Source organism: Pectinophora gossypiella, chromosome 7, assembly GCF_024362695.1.
Source record: "Pectinophora gossypiella chromosome 7, ilPecGoss1.1, whole genome shotgun sequence".
Lineage (NCBI taxonomy): Eukaryota > Metazoa > Arthropoda > Insecta > Lepidoptera > Gelechiidae > Pectinophora > Pectinophora gossypiella.
The window spans coordinates 15319798-15337846 of NC_065410.1; the positions used below are offsets into that span (position 1 = coordinate 15319798).

Genomic DNA, 18049 nt, shown 5'->3' on the forward strand with positions numbered 1-18049 from the left:
ACGAACGTCTCATCCGTCTAAAACTACTGCAGCTTCTCACAACCTGTATAGCCGGGGAAAAGAAGCTGCAAGAAAAACCTCGGCACAGGGCCCTGCATTCATATCTTAGAAGATAATCACTAATCTTATGAATTAAATTTAATAAAACTAGGATAATATTTACATTAGGAGAAAATATGAGAAAAACATGCCCCGTCGGCAAAGTGCATGGAGTAAGTAAGTATGGCGGACCCAACTAGTTGACCAACTAATTCCGCCGATAGTCAACAGATGGCGCGCATGTAGTTCAATGCAGGTCCAGCACGCGATAACGAAGTTAGTACAGCGCGACGCATAATACAACTTCTACCCGTTGGATCGTCGATCCCTAATCACACTACGAACTTGTTGCTAGCGGGATACTATGCTCATTTCAGTACCCCGAATACATCCTTTGGATGCAGCTCTCCCTCGCCGCTAAATAGGTATATATTTCCAGAACATTCACATAGTATAACTTACCGCTAAGATAGATAAGGGTAGCTGGTGTGCGCCCGCAGGCCGCGCCGCCGGCCCGCGCCCCCCCGCCCCGCCGCCCCCCGCTGCAGCGCCAGCGCCACCGACGCCGCGCCGCCCAGCCCGCTGGGGCCCGCCACCGGCTCCTGGAGAACCAACACATACACATTACATATACACACAGACACGTACATTTCGATAAGTAAGTAAGGATCAAAAACGCCATCTTGCGGTAAAAGAAAGAACTACCTTTTTCTATCACAACCGTTACTAGAATTACGATCACAGCGCCCTCAGAACAGAGTTTGTATATTTTAGATCAGGAAGTCTGTCCATGTATGATCGAGATGATCTCGAGTACCACTGCATTTGACCAAGAAGATTACAGGGTAAAATACGTACAAGTATAACTACAGAATTGTACACAAGCGAAATCAGGGTCGAGATATTAGTTAAAATAAAAGCTGGATCCCCTCTCGTGGCGCTGTACAGATTTTCCTTCGTTTAACCTTCTTATTTCATGGATAACAGACATAATTATCATGCATCTTTTATCTTTGTTTTTGGGGTATAAATGATGACTTTTTTGTTACACCCATTATTATTCTGATCAAAATAAAGAGAAGCGATATAGGTAGCAACATAATTCTATACATAATGTGATCCAAATGTCAAGCAACAATTGTTTTATAGAAATAGGTAATCCACATAATTTAATACCAGCGTCGTAGTTTACGCCGCGACTTGTGCTGAGTGAGGCCCTTTTATCTCAGGACGTCCACCACCACCTTATGATCATTGTAATGAACATCCTCTATGCTATTTGTAATTGTTTTGTGAACATTTTTAAGTTATGTTATTGTCTTGTCTTTTTTATAATAAACGATGTCTATTCTATTCTTATGTAGTTTATATATTATTTTTTTACACCCAATTATGAGAGAAGTCTCAAAGAAATAACTGATTGTGTATATTATTGTACTAATAATATCCACTGTTTAAATAAACATTACATAAACGTCAATGTTAGTAGGTCAGTCGAGCACAATTTGCTTCCTAACGCTAAAATAAAGACTGCTATTTGCTTTATTTGCGACATCGTCGGCTGAATAAATAACTCGTTCGTTTGATTACTTTCAATACCGTTTCCAACACGGTTTTGAATGTGTATGTGTGTGTTTACCAAATTGAAGATGTTCAGGCATCATCTATCAAATATTTTCGACGGAAAATTCCACTTGATATGAAAATTCCACTTGATATTAACTCAGAATCATGGTCTGAATCATCCCCCTCAGTATTCGTTACGATGTCACTAATACCCTGTAAACGACTCTGTCCATCTCTTCAGGGCGGGATGTTACGTTATGTGACTAAGTAATTTAATGTTTTATACATATGTGGGACATATAATTGAAAGGGATATAAGGGTTCCTGACACACCACTGCCATACTGCGATCAGATCCAGGTGTTTTAAAGAAAATCCAGGTCAAGACTACACTAAACTGGCGAGCATGCTTGAAGTATTTGACGAGAGTTTAAGAAGTGATTGTTTCCCATCTATTTAATGTGTCTACTAACCGGCTGCATCCTCTCGGTCCTCGTGACGTGTCCTATGAGGCACGCGTCGCCGTCACCGTCGCAGTCGCCGCTCAGCACCGCGTCACGCGCGCTCGTGCGCAGGAGTTGCGACAGGATCACTATTATGATCTGAAAGAGGAAAGTATAAAAATCCTATATTCGTCCTTTGGGACACCTATCGGGCTCACGGAGGGGCGTTCCTGCCCGCCGTGTCCCAAACCCCGTGCCACGCCCGTTTTTACGGGCGGCGAGTGCGGCCACATTAAGGGGGCACAGCCCCAAGGATGTCTCCCCGTCGCGGGAGTAGAGAAGAAACCACACGCACGTGGGACACCAGTCCTCTGGATAAGCCAGAGCTGAGCATACCTCTCCTTAATTAACCGAAGAATGAAGCTTACTCCACCACGCTGCACGTTGAAGTACAAAATCATCTTATTTTGCGGGCAATCTGCTGATTCAACGTGCAATATCCTCATCAAACCGGGAATCTAACTGGTATCTACAGGTCGTGAGCCGAATTCCTAACCATTGGAACATAGAATTGCTTTAACATTTTCGTACTTATAATAGTAGAACTAGGCTTACTTCACTCCCCTCGGTCTTACTTTACTCTTCAATCGTATGGCGTCAGACGTCACACACACAGCTGCGCGTGTACGATAACGTCAATGTGTAGTGTCTGTGTAAAACGAGGTGTTTTGTATGAAGTGTCCGGGGTGTGCTGTAACCTCGAAGCAATTCATCTAAAAAAGTAATATTGATTTTTAGATAAATTGCTTTTTAACCCCTCTGGTGGATTGGCAATCGAGCGTACCTGCAGCAGCACGACGAGCATGCTGAGCAGCTGCAGCGCCAGAAGCGCCTTGGTGAGCGGCGCGCGCACGGCCTCCACGCAGCCGCGCGTGTGCAGCGACGCCGACAGCAGCGGGGACCCGCCCGACCACATCTCGCGCCACTCCGACTGCATGCACTCAACATTACATTTCATTGGAAGACTTATCCTTTCAAAATCTGGAATCGCTGATGCAGGAAAGGGCCCGCCAGGCTTAGAGCATAGAATAAAGAATAATTATGTACAGAACAATAACTCTCCGCCCCGCACTATTTTGCATCGAGCGCCGACATCATAATAGTATTTTATGCAACAGTTGTATAAGAAGGGTCAAAAAATGCGAGTGGCGTGAGTTGCGATGTGAGCCTTGGCGAACATCGCAATAAGAGACGCCACGAGCATTTTTTGACCTAGTTATACAACGTTGCATACAATACTTTTTCTACGACGACGTAATTTTAAATGAAACAAAAATTTTCCAATTTATTTTCCAACGCGCGGGAAAATGGCGGCAAATGTATACTTTTTTTTATAGTATATCTATGGCACCAAACAAAGTAAAGGTGCCAGTTTCCAGGTCAAAAAAAAAAAACAACAACAATGCTTTTTTGGCGACATTATAGTACAGTTACACTTTGTAAACAATGCTTTTATAGGCCATAGAGCGTACACTTTTTCAAAGAGTTTAATTATGTATGTACTTATATTAGACTTTTTGGTTATTTAAATGCCAGATTAAAGTAGAGGAGTAGAAAAAGTATATAAACCCGCTCCTCGACAACTGTGTTTGTCCTATACAATAGTATCATATAAGGAGCGACCTATTCCATTACGCGGACACAAATCTCTACATGAATTCAAACTCATAAAGTCAAATTCAGTAAAAAATCGCTTCTGTACAAAACCTGACCTGTCAAGTCTTCAGGTTAGGTAAGCGGACCCCGTAAACATAACACTAGGGAGATGATAATGTCGAATTCAGTGGTTGTTAATATTGTTTTATTTGTTTTATAATTTGTAAAATAAAACATAACAATAAAAACACCAAAGAGAAAAGTTAATCGAAAGAAATTCTGAATCGGGCGGAACTTGAAATCGCAGCTCTTGTCAAGATAATAAAAGATCTTGATATTGATATCTTCAACTGTAGTATACCATCAGTGAAGCGGAAATTGGCAAAAAGATATTAGTTGGTTAGGAGTATCGTGCGTTGTAATTACGTGATCGCAGGCATTTTTCTGCTTGCAGATTTCTATCCCGGGCATTGTGGGCGACTAGTTGATTTTTTCGTGAAATGTGTTTGTTATGTTTGTATAGGCACCTAGTTTATTTTACTATCTATTGTTGCTGTATGACCAACATATACCGAAGTCTATCTGTGGAAACCTATAATTGGCTCTTTTGTGATTTATATTTATGTTTATACTATTTGATGTAGCTGTTGGTTTTCCTATAAATAAATAAATAAGCCAAGACGAGCTTGTTAACCATTTACATTACACCACAAGGTCGTCCTCCTGTCCATGTGAAATTATGTCGATCTATGTAACGTCATTAAAACGCCGGCGACATCTATCTAGTATATTGAGTACTGACACTACTTAGACCAAAAGAATCACATAATGAAAGCACCGACCTGTTGCAAAGGATCATGGTAGCAGGCAGCCAGCACACGCGGTGTACAACACGAGTACGGGGACACTGGAGGGAGAACTTTACCGTCTGAACCCGCCAGTCTGGAAGACAAGGAAAAATACAGGAAAAACATTGTAACAAAATCTTTAAGGGATGATTCAGATCATGACTCTGACTTGATATCAAGTGGAATTTTCCTTCACAAATTTATTTTTCAATTATTTACTTTTACGATGAAAAATTTGCCTTGATATTAACTCAAAATAATGAGCAGGGCGGTTAAAAAAGCCATCATCACCAGCCGTACGACGCCCACTGCTGGGCATAGGCCTCCCCCAAGGATCTCCACGACGATCGGTCCCGCGCTACCCGCATCCAACGGCTTCCCGCGACCTTAGCAATGTAGCAGGAGAACTAAAGTCACCGACATAGCTCGGAGAATTGCAAAGCTGAAGTGGCAGTGGGCAGGACACATAGCGAGGAGAACCGATGGCCGCTGGGGCGGAAGGGTTCTGGAATGGCGACCACGTGTCGGACGACGCTCAGTGGGTAGGCCCGCTACAAGGTGGACCGACGATCTGGTAAAAAGCCAAATCGAACGAATTCCTCCAAAAAAAAGCAATATTGCTAGTTGACATTTGTGTGCATTGCGCACTTACGTTTATATGCGCAAATGTCAAATTGCAATATTGCTTTTTTTGGAGGAATTGTTTCGATGTGGCGTTTTTAACACCCTGATGTCACTAAAACCACGTCATACGTCACAGTAGCGTCTGTACAGAAAGTAAGAACACACTGGATACTCCATACGAAAATCTCATTCTTACCGTGTGCCGCTTAACACGTAAGTACGAGAGAGACAGCGCGCGCTCCTTCTTACTCCTTAGCGGCTTACGGCTATTTAGACTAAAGTTACTAAAATAAGGGATGATGTACAGTCCTGAGCAATATAATGTACCCACTTTAGGACTCTGTCGCACTAACATATTTGACATTTAGTGAGACTTACAGTTCAATTTGTCAAAAAAGTTAATGTGACATGGTACTAAAGTGTATATTGATGCTCGTGACCGTAAGTCTAGCACGACGCCCGATGCGAATTGTTGCGCGGCGGAGTTGCCGTTCTACACGTAATATTATTCTTTATTCTACTAAGGAGTACAGAGGATACGTCCACTGTACCTACTGCTCCACAGTGAAACACCCAGATCAGATTAAATAACTTTTTTTTTTAATAATAACTGTATAAAAATAGTAGGTCAGCAAAAGACTGCCAGTTATGTCTATGTTTTAAAATGTATCGCAATAAAGAATATTTGATTTGATCTACAGGTACTACTTACTTCATGACAAGGTCCGATTTCTCGTTGAGAAAGTCCATGTTTATCCAGGGTATCTCGTGCCAGTCGCTCGGTTTGTCAGCTCCGCAGCAACCCAGCTCTATCTAGAACGACAAACAGTTAGTATCAAGCTTTAGCTTTTAAACGGGTCGTCGGAATCTACAAATTACAAACAAATTACATCCGTGGGAACAACCTACACGAGAGAAGAAGTTACCTGCATTGTATCGAGCAACTTTTTCCACGTCGGTTCTGTCAGATATTGGGCGATTCCAATGCGTAGCGACGATGAGAGTTCTTTCATTAGTGCCTGTAAAATGAAACAGACAGAGATATCAGTATGTATAGTAGAATAACCCATTTCTCGCCAGCTACGTTTAAGCCCTATGTAACAGGACGAGACTATTGCCATTAACCGGGCACAAATCCTGAAACCACGTGATATCAACTCAAAAAAGATGCTTTTTATCCAACAGTGGGTGAAAAGAACTGAGAATTAATTAAACGCATACAACGGTTACCTTGAACGTACACAGGACTAGACTTCAGTTCACCCTATCCACAATACATCAGAAGCCTACCTAACAGTTTGAGGTACCTACATCCATTGCAGGATGAACTATGTACCCACACCTATCGTGCTTTCTGCTAGACTAACGTGATAGGTGGTGAGCCATATCGCGGTCTACAATTGTCGAGCCAACCGTTCTAGTGAAAACTGCATGTAAGATAAATTAATTAGAAATAAATAAACTAGAATGGCAACCACGTGTCGGACGACGCTCAGTGGGTAGGCCCGCTACAAGGTGGACCGACGATCTGGTGAAGGTCGCGGGAAGCCGCTGAATGCGGGCAGCGCAGGACCGATCGTCGTGGAGATCCTTGGGGGAGGCCTATACCTAGCAGTGGGCGTCGTACGGCTGATGATGATAAGTGCGCGATGTCAACAAACGCCAAATACCGATATTGCTTCAGTGTTAACCCCCAGTAGTAGAAATAAGGGCAGTGAAATAACAGCGGTTACCTTGAGCGTGGTCCGGCAGGCTGCGTAGACGAGCATGCCGTTGAGCGCGACGCAGCTACCGCTGAACATCCACACGCGGCTGGCCAGCATCACGCGCCGCCAGTGCGGGCACCGCAGGAACCACGACATGAGCCGCAGCCCGCTCGTGTAGTGCAGCTTCATGCAGTAAGCTTGCAGCAGAATTAGCCCGTACAGCAGGTACACTGTCACCTGGGAAAAGTGATTAATGATAACCTGTTTTTATCACAGAACTATGGACGAAGAGCATCTCGCTTTGGGTGTCTTGGGACAGTCACCGTATACGACATACCATTTTTTTTTTTACGTGACTTATTGTAGATTTGCCGCAGATGGCATTAACTACTTAGCCGGACAAATGGGGAGCGCTCAAGGCTCTCACCCGGTCTACGACATACCAGGAATGATAATCAGCTGAACTGAATGCATTCCGTCATTCTAACCTAACCTAACAGCATGTCACTAAAAATGGCAGAGTTTAACGCCATGTCTTGTTGCTCCTACATCCTCTTTCAGCCTTCCACGTTGGCAAGATTAACGATCCTTGACGAAACGACCTATCGCCAACACCTGTTTAATGATCCTCACGATACAAATCAAATTAAAACCGATCTCGTCTAAGTTACCTTGTGAATATGTTTGAGCAGCACCAGCACCTTCATGGAAGTGTTGTAGCAGAAGATGACCATGCAGAGCGAGACGACGAGTTGTGCGATCAGCAGCGCTCGCAGCACGCCGGCCAGCCGCTGCCTGCCGTCCTTTGTGAACGTGAACACTCCCCAAGCCATGGGACCATATTGTTGGCCATGCTAGCTGCCTCCCTGCAATATCACGAAGAAAAACACAAGGACAATGAGGCTGATTTGCATTGCACATTAACGGCAGTTCTCCGTCAAGTCATTGCTGACCTGCGGAGGTAACATGCGTGAAGTGATAAAATTATCGATCGATTCAATACATTTTGTCGAAGTCGATAAGTTTGTTTTTTTCCCTAACATGCGTGACACGTGATTTTGTTCGTATTTTGACAGAACGACATGACTTATTTGGGTTCACATATTAGCGCCAAGCGATAAAACGACACATTTATATCTTCAGAATCAGTAAAATGACAAAATTTTATCACGTTGCGCATGTTAGCCCTACTGGAATTATCATCTTATGTCGACTACTTACCGTGTTTGAACAGTAAAGTCAGTTATCGGCGCCAGTCATGGTGCCAATGTAAATCGGCCCTTAGATCAAAGTTATTTTTTTTTATAAATCAAATAAAATTGCTGCTGACACCATTCTCTCTCTTAAAGAGGTTAAGAAAGTATCGGGGATGTAGCAAAGTTGACTATTCAAACGTACCTTGCAGGAACTACACCACAAGGTCACACCGAAGTCACACCACACATAACATAAATAACTCAAAATACGATGCATTTTTCGAGACTTGCTATTTTTAAAGTTCGGGTTTTCGAAGAGCACAGTGGAACACGTCCGTTCGATACGAGACATAGATTGCATTTGGAGAGAAAAATGGAACGACAACTACCCTCAAACAGCAAACATACTTATTTTCTGTTAAGTATCCAGTTGTTTGAGGGTAGTACAGATACTTTGCGGGGAGTTGTCTAGTGTAGTGTGGATGAAATATTATTATGATTTTTGATGATAGGTAGGTACTTACAATAGTATTTTTAAAAATCCCAAGTTTTTTTACGGTACCTACTTTATTTTCTTCACACCAGGCGATACGGCCTTGATGCTTCCTTATCGACTTTTACAACCACGATGAGGGTGACTTCCTTCCCTTCCTTGGTAAACGTATAACGGCCTATGTGGTACTCATTTCTTTATACTACTATAAGTACCTAAATGAAACGACAATGAAAAATAACAGTTACATTACCTTTTGCAAATTCCAATCAAACAATAACATCGATTTTCTATCAAAACAAATAAAAATAAAGTTTGTTTTTCACTTGGATGCCGATGTGACATTTTGTCACAATGACATTAGTTTTAATCGTCAATTTAAAAGGGTTTTAATTATAATAGAAATTAGAAATAGATCGGTATGAAAGAGATAGTACATATTATATTCATTAGTAATGCTTTCGGAGGGCACGTTAAGCCGTCGGTCCCGGCTATTAGCCGTAAAAACACCTTCACCAACCCGCAGTGGAGCAGCGTGGTGGAGTATGCTCCATACCCCCTCCGGTTGATTGAGGGGAGGCCTGTGCCCAGCAGTGGGACGTATATAGGCAGTTTATGTTTATGTTTAATGCTTTCGTAGAAAAAACGCCTGTTAAATCCCTAAAATAGATACCTGCTTTCCTAAGGATGTACCTATAAAGTAATTACATAACATGAAGGAGGCTCTTTCTCCGTTTTGTCAATGTCATAGGTATCCTATGATATTCGTCTGGCTCATTCATTGCATCATTTACCAGAGGTTCGTGTTACTTACTTACTGTATGATTCGGAAGGGTGCGCTGCCAAGCAACGTTGAATCAATAAACTACAAATTAAAGTGAATACAACGTAATACAAACTCTTTTCTCAGTTTTTTTTGAATAATCTTAATATAAAACTTTTTGTAACTCACAAGCAGTTATTAAGAAAAAATACTTAAAGGCGGGAAAACCTTCAAAACATTCGTTGACATGTTTTGACGCCTGTTTTTTGTTTTCCGTCATGGAAAACATACGCTGTCAGTGAATAAGAAAGATTTTAATACATTTTTCTTTTTAGGAACTGAAATAAGTTAACTAAGTGTTAAGTGCTAGTTAGTGGCGCCAAGATGGAGGAAACTGAAGAAAAAAAGGAGGAAGATCAGGAAGAAAAGGTAGAAGTAAAAGAGGAACCGAAAGAGGAACTAAAAGAGGAACCGAAGACTCCTAAGCGAGAGAAGGTTGCGTGGAGTGATGACCTCAGTCATGATTCAGAGGAGGACAGAGGTAATTTACATGGTTCCGCAATTAAAATGACAAAACCTATATTAAGTTTACGTTAATCCTCTACTATAAATATTAAAGATAACTTTCTAAATATTTTACAATTAAAATGAGAAGAATCCGAATCACCTATTGTAATGAAATGTATTATTTATAAGGTATTATTACCACTGCCCTATTTTTTACCTAAAAAGTAGCATGGAGAATGCTACACCGACAAGAGCGTGGCTGTTAATGATGATGTGAAGGTATTGTTATCTTACTATTCACCACTGTGAATTAAGTATACTTCAACATAAACTTTATAATATACATCCACAACCATACCATAACAACTATTCCACAATTTAGGTATTTAACAAAGACCATTCTCTCAAAACTTGGCAGATGCATTCGATTTACATTTGTTACTTTGTTATTTTACAGAAAGAGAACGCTTAGCCGAGCTCGCCAGGCAACTAGCTCTTCTTCCAAAGAAACCAGTTTACGAAGATGAGGAACTACAAAAACTCATCACTTTCATCATGCAGATAACGACACTCTTCGACTTACGAGACGAAGACTGGACTGACGACGTTAAACAAGGAATAGAGGACTGGATTCTCGAACCTAGAGCTCCTATACTATGTATTTACTTCCGAGGAGATAAGCTTAAAGCCACAAGTGACGTTCCTCTTGCCCCTGTATACGACTTAACGTATTTTATAAGGCAACTCGATTTTGTCTTCAAAGCGGAGACTTTTCATGAAGATATAGTGTTCGGAACCTTTGTTGATTCCGTCGAGTCAAACATGATTGCGATCCTGGAAATGGTGTACGCGCCTTATTTCTTTGCGATCACTACTTGGCCGGATAGTGAGTATTGTAACTGTAATGTTGATAATAAATCATGATACTTCGTGTGGTTGTAGTGTAAATTATCCGTAGGAGTAAAGAATATCCATCCATTTCTACTGACGGGAATATCGTCACAAAAATCGCATTATTACTGTGTGCCGCCTGATCAAGTAAGTGCGAACGAGACAGAATTCACGCGCGTTCCCCCTTACTTCTTAGCAGTTTACGGCCATTTCGACGAAAGTGTGACACAGCGAGGGGGTATGAGGTAAATCCAGCTCGGCACCGATACGAATTGGTGCAGGTCGAAGAGTATCTGTTTTATAACTAGTATAATTCTTTATACTAAAGCGTAGGTAAGTTGTATATATCTGACAAATAAACCACTAAGCTTAAATCCTCTTGCAGGTGTTAAAAGTGAATTCTGCACGCAGCTCCACACCTTCCTAGCCAAGCTTACAGACATGTATTATAAAATGCTCGGTCTGACCGTCTTGTACATACCTCGTGAAGGCCAGAACATCTCGTATGAAATGGCTAGTGCAGATCGCGAGCTGGTGAAGAGATTAGAAGGCGTGGTGGTGTACTGGACTCATCAGATGAAATCTTGCCTGGAAGATCAGGCCTCAGTGACGTCATCTAAAGAACTACTGTGCCCCAGTGATGAATACGACTTCTGGATTTATAGACGTAAGTCTAGCAAGTAAAACTGCAAAGATAGACACCTCTGTTTTCGTTTTTCGACGTCATCCACACCACTGTCTGTTTCATTGGTGCTAATCGTCCTACATGAGGAGCTCGGTGGCACAGCGGTAAACGCGCTCGGTCTACGATTGTTGAAGTTAAGCAACGTTCGCAAAGGCCGGTCATAGGATGGGTGACCACAAAAAAAAAGTTTTCATCTCGAGCTCCTCCGTGCTTCGGAAGGCACGTTAAGCCGTTGGTCCCGGCTGCATTAGCAGTCGTTAATAACCATCAATCAGCACTGGGCTCGCGTGATGGTTTAAGGCCCGATCTCCCTATCCATCCATAGGGAAGGCCCGTGCCCCAGCACTGGGCACGTTAATGGGCTGATAATGATGAATCGTCCTACATAATTTTCCTCTCTAGAATTGTATTTTGAACTCTGTGAAATCCATCAATTTGTCAAAATTTACGATTTTTACTCATCCACAGATGAAAATCTTAACGCTTTACTACATCAACTGAAGAATCCAGCCGTGAAACATATTACAAAGATCTTGGTGACGACACACTCCACGTTCATCCACCAATTCCAAGCACTTTGCGAGGACGTCATCCAAAAGATAAAGGAAGCAAAGGCAAACATCGAATTCCTACAAGTTATTAAGCAACCCTGCGCCGTATTAGAATGTGTCATTGATCCTGATGAAATTCCAAAATATGTTCCCCAAATTATAAATCTGTTTAGATTTATTTGGAAAGATTCCCCGTACTACAATTCAGAAGCCCGAATCACCAATTTGTTCAAAGCTCTGAGTAACCAAATTATTATCCTGTGTCGAACGTACATTAAACTGGACGAACTATTTGAGGGTCAAACTAAGAAAGCTATGGGTGAATTCAGCAAGTGCATTGATTGCTGTAAGAAATACAGAGAGGTTTATGATGTTATGGCCGACGCACATAACGAAATCGAACCAGCGAGTTGGGAACTCGATACGGGGTCTATATTTAATTATATCGATTCGTTTACACAAAGATGTTTCGACATGCTTGATGTTTGTAACTGTATGATTATTTTTGGGAGGTAAGTTTTTAATTTCTTTTGTTTTCAAATTCTCTATTAGATGTAAAGACAACGATATACTCATGAGTTTTATTATTAGAATTGACGAGTTAGAAGAAGTGCCGAAGCCAATATTTGGTGGTGCCCACGGCGAAGAATTCGAAAATAAGTGTGAACAAATTGAGCATATGTTTCACGATGCGTTGAATAATATCAGGAGAGTCAGCAGTACAATTCTAGACGTGCAAGCACCGTCATGGTATGATGACATATTGACTTTCAGAACCGTGATAAAAGACATAGAGGTAAGCATTATTGTATTTACTGAATGGTAGGTTCCTGTTTGTGACTAGTGCTAAGACAAATAGGTAAACAAAAGCCTTCCGAAGTCATTAAGGTCCTAAAAATCTGTACTTATACAAATAAAATACTACCACGATTTATGTGAATAGAATCTTGTCAAATACTAGAACTATAATTTCAGATCATAATAGAGAATTTAGTTGATTCAGTGTTTGAAAACGTGAATCACGTCGAAGAAGCAGTCGTGGCTCTATTCTCGTTGAACAACTATGCGAAGAGGAAGAACCTAAAACGAATTTTCAAGAGGAAGACGGCAGAAGTATGGGCAATGTTCAGCGATGAGGTGCAGGAAGCTAAGAAGGATATGGTGACGACGCGGAGTCAGCATCCAGCTGATCTACCGTCGTTTGCTGGCAGAGCAGTCATTTTACGTATGAGGAAGAATCGGTTGCTTTATTTGAAAAGGGTAATGGTACACAATATTATAGGAAATCCCTAATGAGCCACTAAGTCCAAAGGGAAATGTGAACCGTATGGTGACAGGTGATCAGCTCGTTACCCATCATGTTAATAGTCCGTCTAGTAAGAAAGGTCAATCCCAAGTATTTACGATATAGGTAAACCTGGGAAACTAGCAGCTGCACGGCTACATTGAAGGAACCTAAAAAGAATATTGCAATTAAACTTTTGAGCACATAAAACTGCGCAATACCCACAAATTTCAAATGTTAATACTGCTTTTTTTAGGTACTCAGAATCAACATATATCCCGAAGCCGAAGCCTAACGCATGTATTTAAGCGTTCAGAGACCGAATTTCATTACATTTACTTTTTTGACGATTTTTAGGTTATGACCGACGCTTCCGTGTGGTTGATGCCGTGCAGCAACTCGGAAGACGTAATCATGCACGCAAATAGACTGATGGGAGCAATCGATGTCGCTATCAGGGAGCTTTGGATCTTTTGGACTGTATGTATCTCTTCCTATATCGGTTTCTTATAAACAGCTTGTACCTATACGTTACACGGGCATAAGTCACCCATCTTTATTATCGACCGGAGACTAAAAGATACTTCTGACCTTGAAAGAATCACCCAGAAAATGTACGTCATTTCTTCTGTAGATTGGAAGATGCGAACCTAGATTCTATAAAAGCTGGTTGATGTAGGCAGAGGGTGTAAACATTAAAACAGCAGGGCTTCACAGACGAACACTATATTGTCTTTGTAAACACTTGTTGTTAATACGTCACAAATATAAAAGGAATTGCACTGAGGTCGATTACATTGAGAGAGAATATAAATTGATTATCGATGTATGAACGGCAGACATAATTGCAGAGAGATAATAGAGAGAAGTAAAACGTCACCTAGTTTGACACTATGGTAAAGGGTTGCCATATTTAACACCCCTCCTCAAACCTTTACACAATGTTTGATACATATACAATAGAGTATTAGACATTTAGTTCCAAACTAAATACTGAAATACACAGATTTACAACTCTATATTATTTAAAAAGATCTTCCAAACCAAACATAATAAACAAGGTTCATTGCGTTACCATTCTTATACAAAGATCTTTAAGAAATCCCATAAGCTTAGGACCACTCAGAGGCTTAGTTAAAACATCTGCTACCATCCGCTCCGTTGGCAAATACTTAGTTACAACGTTACTATTCTTAATAACATCCTTAACAAAATGATACCTAAGGTCTATGTGTTTTGTTCTTCTATGACAATATTCACGCAAATCTAATAACTTAAGAGCACTTTGATTGTCGTTATATAATGTACAATTAACATGTTTATCAAAAATTTCGTTCATGAAATTCCTAACAAAACATAATTCTCTACAAGAATCACCTATAGCAAGGTATTCAGCTTCACAACTTGAAAGTGCTACACACTTTTGTTTGCGTGACTCCCAGTTAACAATGGAGTTACCTATTTTCACAACAAAGCCACTGTAAGACCTACGGTCGGAGACATCATTGGCCCAGTCCGCATCCGCGTACACAGAAATATCCAAATTTCCACTCTTAACGAATACAAGACTATAATTAATAGTACCGCTCAAATAGCGTAGAATTCGTTTTGCAGCAAGCCAATGATCCCTCGTAAAACAAGTACTAAACTGACTTAACTGAGACAAAGGAAAAGATAAATCGGGCCTTGTACACACAGAAAGATACATAAGGCTACCTAGCAGCTCTCTATAAGGATACACATCATCTGATAAACACTCACTTCTATTCTTTGGTTTCTCTAACTTACAATTATTTAACATAGGACTAGTTACACTTTTACAATTTGACATTCCAAAGCGACACAGTAATTTTCTAATATAATCAGACTGATTCAAAGTTATAATACCTCGCTTTACATCTCTAGTAACTTTAATTCCTAAACAATTCTCTAAAGTACCCAATTCTTTAGAATTAAATTCTGATTTAAGTAAGTTACATAAGGTATCCTTTTCCTTTTGACAATTCCAAAATATATAGAAGTCATCTACATAAAGAGCCACTACAGTAAAGCTATTGTCACATTTTTTAGTATATATGCAGGGTTCACATTTGCTTTGATTGTAACCATTACTACATAAAAATTTATTAACTTTAGTATTCCAAACCCTACTTGCCTGCTTCAAACCATATAAACTCTTATTTAACAAGCAAACTTTACTGTTATCATTACTAAAACCTAGTGGCTGCTCCATAAAAATACTTTCCTTAAGTTCTCCATGTAAAAAAGCAGTCGTGACGTCAACATGTTCAATATTTAAATCCAATTCGCAAGCTAATGTAAATAATAATCGTAAGGTGGAGTGACGTACTACGGGTGAGAAGGTCTCGTCATAATCAACGCCATATATTTGAGAAAACCCGCGCGCTACTAATCTCGCCTTATACTTCGATGGACCTGAAAAATTATTTTTAAGTTTATACACCCACTTACATTTTATTATATTTTGGTCAGAGGGCCTATCCACCAAAGTCCAAGTATTATTTTAAATTAAAGCGTTATATTCAGCTTGCATGGCAGCTTGCCACTCATCTTTTTGAGCACTAGACATAGCCTCTTGATAAGTCAACGGTTCGACGACAGACTGACGCACGAGCAAAGAAGAATCAGATAGATCGTAATCATCATACCTCGCCGGCTTCTTTGAACGTGTGCTACGTACTGGTCTGCTACTTCTAGCTACCAACTCGGGTGACGTCGAAACATCCGGCAGCGGCAGCTGCGCCTCCTTGCACGACGGCGACTCTATAGCCAATGGAGACCCATTATCTGGAGACATAAATAAATCATCATTAGAGTCATCATACTCACTGTCATTTGAATTTGAATTCGAAATATTATTCGATTCAATACAATTATTATCCAAAATATTATTTAAATTATCACTTGAAATATTATTCATATTATTACTTGATAAATTATCATTTGAAATATTATTCAAATAATTATTGACATTACATTCATTATTATCAATATCACAGTTATTCATATCATTGTCTTTATTTAAAATTATGGGGGGAACAGATTGAACAGACTTGTCATTGCAATTAAAACTAACCTTCGGTTTAATACTGTTAATAAATTCATTTTCAAAAAATACAACATTCCTAGAAATTATTATATTATTAGGATGAGAAGGGTCAATGAGCCTATAACCTTTGGATTGCTCACTATATCCCACTAGAATACAAGACAATGCTTTTGAATCTAGTTTATCCCGCTTACTAGCATCTAACAGAGTCAATGCCCTGCAGCCGAAGACTCGCAAATGACTAAGGTCCACATCCTGACCTGTCCAAACCTGCTCAGGAGTCCTGCCGGGCACAGCGGTAGTAGGGGACCTGTTCTTTAAATAAATAGCAGTAGATACTGCCTCGCCCCAGTACTCCTTGCCAAGGTTAGCCTCCCGAAGCATGCACCTTGTCTTCTCCATAAGCGTTCGATTGAGCCTCTCCGATACCCCATTCTGTTGTGGGCTATAAGGCACAGTTTTCTCATGAACTATACCCTCCTGTTGTAAATAACTTTCAAAAATTTTGCTACAATATTCCCCACCATTATCCGTTCTTAATCTCTTTATCATAAAACCGGTTTGTTTCTCCACTGTAGCCTTAAATAATTTAAACCTTGTCATAACTTCAGATTTATTTTTCAATAAATAACCAAAAGACTTTCTACTAAAATCATCGGTGAAGGTAAGTAAATATCTAGCTCCTCCAAGAGTGCTGACAGGCATGGGCCCACAGACATCCGAATGAACCAACTCTAAAATCAGCGCGGAACGTTTAGCCTCCCCCTTAGGAAACTTTGACACAGCCAATTTTCCCTCAACACATGATGTACATGCACTGCATGGCACATCACTTAGGAACTGAACACCAGACACTAGATTTTTAAGAGCATACATACCACGATAACTTAAGTGTCCCAGCCTCTTGTGCCACACATCTGTTGACACCGTTAAAGCAGCCTCTTCAGTAACACCACCTGGAGTCATATCTTCAGTTGCTGGAGAACCATCCTGCTGCACCACACAGTCAGCCCGCTCCGACTGCAACATAGAAGCACACCTAACACCCGACCTATTCACAGAAACAATGTTCTCGAAGTCAAGTTTAAAAATCATTTTAACCTTATTGGCACACATAATGAGATTGTCACCCCGAAGAATAAGGCACTTATTACCAAAAAACTTGACAGACAAGTCCTTCTCACACAATTTACTAACTGAAATTAAATTAGTTGAGAGGTCTGGTATACATAAAACGTCTGATAGTGTTACATAGCCATTCCTCAATTGGAACCTCACATCACCTATACCAATACAGGGCAAAGTTTCATTATTAGCTACAGTTACATTATTTTTATTACAAACCTTAAAATTATCCATTATGCCAACATTGTTACACATGTGAGCGGTAGCCCCTGAGTCAACCAACCAGTCATTGCCTTTAAAACTATTTGCACTTAATGCTAACAATACATTATTATTGCTATTGCTATTATTATTCTTAGCCTTCTTATCTCTTTGCCATTTATAACATTTACTCTTGATATGTCCATCCTTCTTACAATAATGGCACACAATCTTCTTCTTCACAGCCAGAGCAGTGTCCACAGTCACATTGTCAGAAGACGACCTTCTCATATCTTCTTGAAGTAACCTGGTTCTAACTAGCTCGCTCGTCAATTTATTTGATAATGTGGCTGTTTCCAAACCGGCAACAATGACGTCAAACTCCTGGGGTAGTCCACTTA

At 40.5% G+C, this 18049-nt stretch overlaps 3 protein-coding genes across 3 annotated transcripts in view; 1 reads left to right on the plus strand and 2 right to left on the minus strand.

Moving 5' to 3' along the window:
• The window catches only part of LOC126368383 (neutral ceramidase), a 354827-nt gene that overhangs the window by 91652 nt on the left and 245126 nt on the right, over positions 1 to 18049 (minus strand). The gene's annotated exons all lie outside the window — the stretch shown is intronic.
• Positions 504 to 8413, minus strand: LOC126368323 (photoreceptor outer segment membrane glycoprotein 2-like). The gene is made up of 9 exons (XM_050012233.1): positions 8280 to 8413; positions 7553 to 7747; positions 6909 to 7118; positions 6102 to 6194; positions 5888 to 5988; positions 4546 to 4645; positions 2892 to 3032; positions 2078 to 2206; positions 504 to 641 (listed from the first exon to the last, which is right to left on the minus strand). Exons 2-9 carry the CDS (start codon positions 7712 to 7714, stop codon positions 504 to 506), a joined length of 1074 nt encoding a protein of 357 aa, XP_049868190.1. The 5' UTR covers positions 7715 to 7747; positions 8280 to 8413.
• The window catches only part of LOC126368324 (dynein axonemal heavy chain 2), a 64402-nt gene continuing 56070 nt past the window's right edge, over positions 9718 to 18049 (plus strand). The window contains exons 1-7 of the mRNA XM_050012234.1: positions 9718 to 9874; positions 10298 to 10726; positions 11117 to 11398; positions 11885 to 12479; positions 12559 to 12763; positions 12943 to 13227; positions 13610 to 13732. Of these exons, the coding sequence (XP_049868191.1) occupies positions 9718 to 9874; positions 10298 to 10726; positions 11117 to 11398; positions 11885 to 12479; positions 12559 to 12763; positions 12943 to 13227; positions 13610 to 13732 (2076 nt within the window). The remainder of the gene's footprint in view (positions 9875 to 10297; positions 10727 to 11116; positions 11399 to 11884; positions 12480 to 12558; positions 12764 to 12942; positions 13228 to 13609; positions 13733 to 18049) is intronic.

Coding starts and splice junctions, on each gene's coding strand:
- LOC126368323 (XM_050012233.1), bottom strand. CDS start 7,714: ATGGCTTGGGGAGTGTTCACGTTCACAAAGGACGGCAGGCAGCGGCTG. Junction 5,989..6,101: donor AGTTGCTCGATACAATGCAG/GTAACTTCTTCT, acceptor TTGTCGTTCTAG/ATAGAGCTGGGTTGCTGCGG. Junction 2,207..2,891: donor TGCTCGTCGTGCTGCTGCAG/GTACGCTCGATT, acceptor TTCCTCTTTCAG/ATCATAATAGTGATCCTGTC.